At 47.5% G+C, this 6,388-nt stretch overlaps 1 protein-coding gene across 3 annotated transcripts; it reads right to left on the minus strand.

Moving 5' to 3' along the window:
* Positions 1-1,095: 1,095 nt before the first annotated feature.
* On the minus strand, positions 1,096-5,732 carry PJA1 (praja ring finger ubiquitin ligase 1). Of its 3 annotated transcripts, none has more exons than XM_004064311.4 (2): positions 5,601-5,732; positions 1,096-3,698 (listed from the first exon to the last, which is right to left on the minus strand). In XM_004064311.4, the coding sequence occupies exon 2, from the start codon at positions 3,468-3,470 to the stop codon at positions 1,536-1,538; it is 1,935 nt and encodes a 644-aa protein (XP_004064359.1). In that variant the 5' UTR covers positions 3,471-3,698; positions 5,601-5,732; the 3' UTR covers positions 1,096-1,535. The 3 variants fall into 3 exon arrangements, with proteins under 3 accessions (XP_004064359.1, XP_004064358.1, XP_018875227.1); XM_004064310.3 differs by having other exon boundaries at positions 1,096-3,366; positions 5,601-5,725; XM_019019682.3 differs by having other exon boundaries at positions 1,096-3,372; positions 5,601-5,721.
* Positions 5,733-6,388: the final 656 nt, after the last annotated feature.

The following is a 6,388-nucleotide window of genomic DNA, read 5'->3' on the forward strand; positions in this document are numbered from 1 at the left end:
AACCCTAGGACCCAGAAATTTCACTTCCATATACTTACCTCTAGAGAACTTCACACATGTGCACAAAAGCACATCTGTTTAGTATGTTCATTGCCGCAAAATGCTGGGAAGAACGTAAGTGTTCACCAGTAGGGAAATGGATAAATAAGGTGTGGTAATTCATACAATTAAATACTTTGTATACAGCAGTTAAACTGCATGAACTAGATCCATATGTATCGAAATGGCTGTCTCCAAAACACTGTTGAATCTAAAATTCAAGTTGCAAAATTATATATACAGTCTATCAGTTATATCCATTTAAAAAACATTAATACTCTTTGATTGTGAATATTTATATACACATATACATAAAAAACACACTCATATATATGTCTAAAGACATAGACAAGAAGTAAACACACCATTTTCTGGGTAGTGCTTACCTCTGTGTAAGAAAGAAGGTAAATATTATGGGCTGAGGAACTTCACCTGTGCCTAAAAAAAAATTTATTTATTGGAGAGAGAGAGAGAAGAGAGGGGTGGCGAGGGGGAGAGAGAGAGAGAGAGAGAGAGACAGACAGACAGACAGAGACATCTCTGAAGCAAATACAGCCAAATGTTAAAACCTGTTCACTCTGTGTAGGTGAGTACCTGTATTTTCCTGTAGCACCTGTGTGGCATATTTTTTCAATTCCTATCTGTGTCACTGTGTTAAGCTATAAAATTGGCATATAGCTTTATTTTTTTGGACCCATTCCCTCTAAGAGTTACTATTTTCTCAAAGGTGATTTTAACTCATTCATTCCTACATTCAGTTTGGACTTAATCCTACCATTGTTTTGTTTCTTTACCATGCTTTCTTATTGTTTCTTTCTTTCCTTCTTTCTTTTCTTCCTTCTTCATCTATTTGACCTTTTCCCCTGCAGTAGTTGGACAACCATACACTTTATTCCTACTTTTAAAGTCACTACCCTCATTTTTTTTTTTTTTTGCAATTGTTGAAGTCAGCATTTCCAGTGAAACTAAAGCTTTTGATGCAAATGCAAGGGATCAATTATAAAGTCATTCAGTACCACTGCTTCAGACAAAACCAAAAAATTCCATTATACCATGTAAAACCAAAAGAACAACTTTAATAAGCTTTTACGGCACTGCAATTACAGGAACATCGACCCATAACATGCAACAAAAATGATTTTGCCTTTTGGACATATTTAACAGATAAACTTGACATTACAAGTAACAGCAACACATTCTACTGAAGAAAACAAATGCGATTTAACTTTCAGGTTAGAAAACGTATCTTCTTACTACAATCTCAAGTAGCATTTAGAAAGTTTAGTTTTCCCTTTTCTAACCTCTAAAAGATGATATGATTTTTAATGCAATCATACACAACTGTTTTCACATTGGAAATAATCACGAGGAATCAATAGGTTTAGGCTAACTGACGGATTGGTTTTATTTCCATTGTTAATTTCAAGAGGGCTCCTGCAGTATTGTGGATTTCAGATGGGGAAAATAATCAGACCAGGAGTAAACAGCCTTGGTCTTTAGAGTGGGGGAGGGAACATGCAGCGGCACACGGGGCAGGTGCCTGACTTCTGAAGCCAGATGGACACACACGGCTTGTGGAAATAGTGGTGGCACGGCAGCTCAGTTGCCACCTCCCCCTTCACATATTCGCTACAGCAGATGGGGCAGCACATCTCCTGACCAACTGCGCCATGATCTTCAGTGACCAGGATCTCGGGAAGAGCGTCAATGCTCTCCTTGCTTGCTGGTGGATTGGCCACCTCTACATCCACTGCGAGAGACTCCAAGTGCGCAAGGGCAGTTTCCATTGCCTGGGCCAGGCGTTCTTCAAGTGCCATGTAGGTGAGGAACTGAGGATCCACATAGGAAATGGCTTCAGCCACTCCTAACCCATCTGCAAATCCATCAAAGAGGCTCCAATCCACTTCTAGGTCCTCGCTTACACTGGAGTCATCTTCAAGGTTGTTGTTTCCATCCAGCATGAATACCCCAGGTTGCATCAACTCGTGACCAGAATCATTATCCCCCTCACTGCTACTGTCATTCTCATTGTACTGGAGCCAAGGAATTTCTCCTTCTTCCAGGGATGCCTGCTCTTCCTGAAGAGATGGTTCTCGAACTTCTTCAAGGTAATTGCTGCCATTGCTGCCAGCACTGGCCCCGGCGCCAGCCCCGGCACTGGCACTAGCACCGGGGCCAGGGCTGGTGCCAGTGCTGGCACTCACCTTAGCCTGTGGAGGTTCCCGCTCTTCTTTCCCCGGCAGAGTCTCCCAGCTTTCGCCACTGGAGGACAGGGTTTGCTCTCGGCTTCGATACTTCCGACGCAGAGCAGCAATCCACTCTTTGTCACTGTCAGAGTCTTCGTCGCAGTATTTGTAGTAATCATCACTGTGCGTCCAGAAGTCAGGGTCGGCCATGGTGCGTCGTCGTCTCGGCACCTTTTCTGGTTTCACTTGGTCACTCCTCGCTTCCCGTTTGTCTTCAGGGTACTTTGGCTCGGGATAGCCACTTGAACTCTCGCCTCTCCCTCTTCTTGCCAGGCCATCCGAGTGGCCTTCATTGTCATTGGCGGTATCCCTCCACCTGGAAGTACTGTGTGGCATATCATCATCATCATCAGTATCAAAAAAAATTTTTGGTTTCACGCAGTTTGGACTTGCCAGGTTTCTGATTTTGGGCCTGACCACAGGTTCCTCTGCACTCTTTGAGGTGTTTTCCCCACCACCACAAATACTCACAGGAGCCCTGCTGGGACGTGCAGGTAAATTTTGCTCCCTTCTCTCCCTCTCCGAGCTGTCACCTTTTGTAGCCAGCTTGCCTTCAGCAGAAGACGACTGTGAGGCCACACTACTTTGTGGCAGGAAGTCAGCTCTGCTAGCTGAGCATCTTGCTGCAGAGACTGGGTCTAACTTGTCTCGCTCCTCTCTCACATCACGGCTAAAACTAGAGAAATGTGGAGGTGGCCCAGCCAAAGACCTTGCCCCTTTCTCTGGGTCATACAGCTTATCATCTTTAAACTTGCCAGTTTTCCCTCTCACTGGCGGTCGCTCAACAGGCCCAGCCCCCTCCTCCTCACTATCATCTGCCCCATAAGAGTCAATATGTCCATAGGCCATTCCTCTTCTGCTACCCGAAGCTCTGTACTCTCTTGGCGGATACCTGGAATAGTCCTCATTATCAATATTCAGGTTGGTTCCCGAACTCTCGCTGTCGTCCCAACTACGACGAGTAGTGGAAAATGGTGATCGGCTTCTCTTGGTGGTTTGACTGGGGGCTGATCTGTGCATTGGGACTTCGGAGTTCGTCTTTCTCTGGCTGGCAATCCTTTCCCGCTGGCTCGTGGGTGGCCTGAAACTGACATAAGCATGCCTTCTTCCATACCTCCTACCTGTATTGGACTGATACCCTCCTGTTGGATTGGGCCATACAGGCTTGCTAGATTCCTGACCCATCACTCTGACTTAGGAGGGTTTCCAATACAGCTGGGGCTCGGGTAGGAGGGCTCCTGCTCCCTGCACACGTTTTTGAGATGGGAAAGTAAAATCAGTTTAGAATAAAGGAGCAGGGAGATTTATTTTCACTTCAGCAGGCAGGTAACAGAAAGAATAAGGGGCCTTTAAAATTAGTTTCACTTTCTTCTAAGGCCTGCAGTAGCATTCCAGTGACTGTCAGGTGTAGACCTGGAACACATTTTTAATGTTGGCAAAATGATTACAAGACTGGGTTTGCAGGAAAGCCAGACTTAGAGGATAATCTGACGGAAGGTTGGGGGGTGACTGGACGCTTGGAAGGTGGGTGAAGTACTGTGGAATTGCGCAACGTGGGGAAAGGAAAGACTGCTGTAGTTTTTTATGGGGTGTCTGCGTTTTTCTGAGTGCTGCAGACATACAGGAGAAATGCAAATTGGAATAGAGTGGAAAATACAGATCGCTGTGTGTGCACGAGTGCCTATGTGTCTGTCTATCAAGAGGAGAGGGACAGGTGGAAGGGGACCAGCAATCCTGCAACAGAGGGATGTTTACGTTTGTAGGGGGAAAGGGTATGAGTGTTAGAATGAGACCCATTCTGGATGTGGGTATGAAAATGACAGGCATGGGTGGGATGGCTTTGGAGGAGAGGGGTGCGTGTATGTATGAGGAAAGGGAAGGTGTTTGTGTGTGTAGCTGTATGTGAGGCAGCTGAAACTACAGAAGGATGCCCATGTTTATGCGTATGTCACAGGCAGAGGAGTGTATGGTTGGCAATGGAGAGGAGTGTCTGAGAGTTTGTGTGTGTGTATGTTAGTCAAAATGGGAGGCAACAATGGAGAAATGTCAGTGTGAGCAAATGCAGCAGGCACAAATGGAAGCGGGGGTGGGGGGTGCGCAGCACTGGAGAGGGATGTGCTTGAGGTGGATGGAACAGAGGCAGGCAATCAAAGAACGATGCCTGCCTGTGTGGATATGGCAAGCAGGGAGGCAGGTTGTGTCCCCGTAGAAGGATTTATGTGAGTGCGAGTGTGTGCACCTCGGGGACCAGCAAAAGAGAGCTGTGTCGGACACACGTGGCAGACACAGCAATAGAGGAGAGCATTTGAGAAGGGGGTATGAATGAGCACATGTGGCTACATATGTATGTCACTGGCCAGCGATAGAAGGATGTCCTTATGTGTGTATATGACAGGAAGGAAGAAGGAGGGCAGCCGGAGGGGGTGTGTGAATAGGCATGTGTTCGCGAGAGCACGCAGAGGCCGAGCAGGGAGGGGGCCGGTGCTAGAGGTGTGTATGTGGTAGGCGGATAGAGGAGGGGGAAGGCATGGGAGGGTGTGAGGGTGTGAGGGTGTGTGAGAGGGTGTGTGCTGCGTGTGCCTGCGCATGCGCGGGGGAGGGGAAGCACTGGAACCTTGAGGATGGAGGGGCAAGGAGGGGGCTGCAATGGAAGGCTTCTGTGCGGGGGCGCGTGCTCGCGAGACACGGGGGGTGGGGGGTAGGGGGGACGCAATGTCATAAAAAGAGGTGGGAAAAGGCCATCAGCTCAAACGGGAGACCCCAACCGATGTGGCAGGGGAGAGGGAAAATGAAAGAAAAGGGCGTGCGTGGGTCTAGTTTTCCCTGAGAATAATTATTTTTTCCTTACAATTTTTTCCCTGGGAACAGTATTTTTACCTAAAAATCTTAACCATTTACCATTTGGCAAAACAACAGCAAAATATGGGAAGAAAGGCCAGGAGTGCTCCGCAAAGGGGCCGAGGAGGGAAGAAGGAACGAGAGGGGAGGAGAGGCAGGGAGAAGTGGGAGAGGGCCGCGACCACCACTGCCCTCCCAATAGCGATGAAAGCCACTCGAGTGGGGACCGCGCCACACCAAAGGGGTTCCGGCAGCGGAGGATGTGGCCCCAGAACAGGCCGATGGAGGACATGGGCCTCACTCTGCAGTCAGGTCCCGCGTCCGCCCCACCCCTTCCCGAGGGGCGAACCTGAAAAGCAGTTCCCAGGAACCCCCCAAAATCCTCGCCCCCGTGCCCGGCCACTCGCCCCGCGCCCGGCCACTCGCGCCACCGCCAGCGCCCGGATGAATCGAGGAAACAATCAGCCTTTCACTCACCAAGTCCGGAAAGCCACACGCTTTTCAGAGAAGCAGAGCTCTAGGATCTCCGACCGCCACGACCGCCAGAGCCGCTGCTCCCGGTCCTGAGCTCCTCCCCCGCCAGACAGCAGCGGGGCGGGCGGCGACTGCGGCGGCGGAAGTGATTGTGAAGTCAGCTGGAGCCCGCCCCCTTGATGTGGCGGGGGCGGCAGCTGCTCTCCACAAATCAGGGTGGGCCCGAAAGCATTATTTCATCTTAAATGATGAAATCGTCAAGGATACAGAAAAGGACAGCGAAAAATGTCACAAACACCCAGCTTTAACTAATGTTAAACATTTAGCTATATTCCCTTCTGGTTTTTTAATAAATAAAATAAAATCTGCAAATTCTTTCTGATTAAGTCCAATGTGAGAGTAATTACGTTACTACATCACATCCTATGTTACGTGTTATGGTTGTACCGAAAGTATTAAAACTGTGAAACCATATTTAGGGTTGCAGTAAGCTTAAATTTTTTTTAACCTGATGGTTAAAGCAAATTGAAGCTGTTTATGTTGAATTTGTTGCTGCTAATCACAAAACCAAGCTTCTCTGTCCAAGAGATCATAGGACACAACACAGGTTCATATTCTGTTATTGCATTGCAGTTAAAAATATTGTAGTTATGCCTTTTGGATTTATACCATTTTACTGAATTCTGAAGTCTTTAAATTGTGCTTTATAATGGAACTCTAGTATTTACAGCCAATGTAAACATTTCCCATGTTCACAACAGTAGCAAAGTTTTGTTCTTACTGGAAACAAA

This window comes from Gorilla gorilla, chromosome X, assembly GCF_029281585.2.
Source record: "Gorilla gorilla gorilla isolate KB3781 chromosome X, NHGRI_mGorGor1-v2.1_pri, whole genome shotgun sequence".
Lineage (NCBI taxonomy): Eukaryota > Metazoa > Chordata > Mammalia > Primates > Hominidae > Gorilla > Gorilla gorilla.

Coding starts and splice junctions, on each gene's coding strand:
- PJA1 (XM_004064311.4), bottom strand. CDS start 3,470: ATGGGTCAGGAATCTAGCAAGCCTGTATGGCCCAATCCAACAGGAGGG.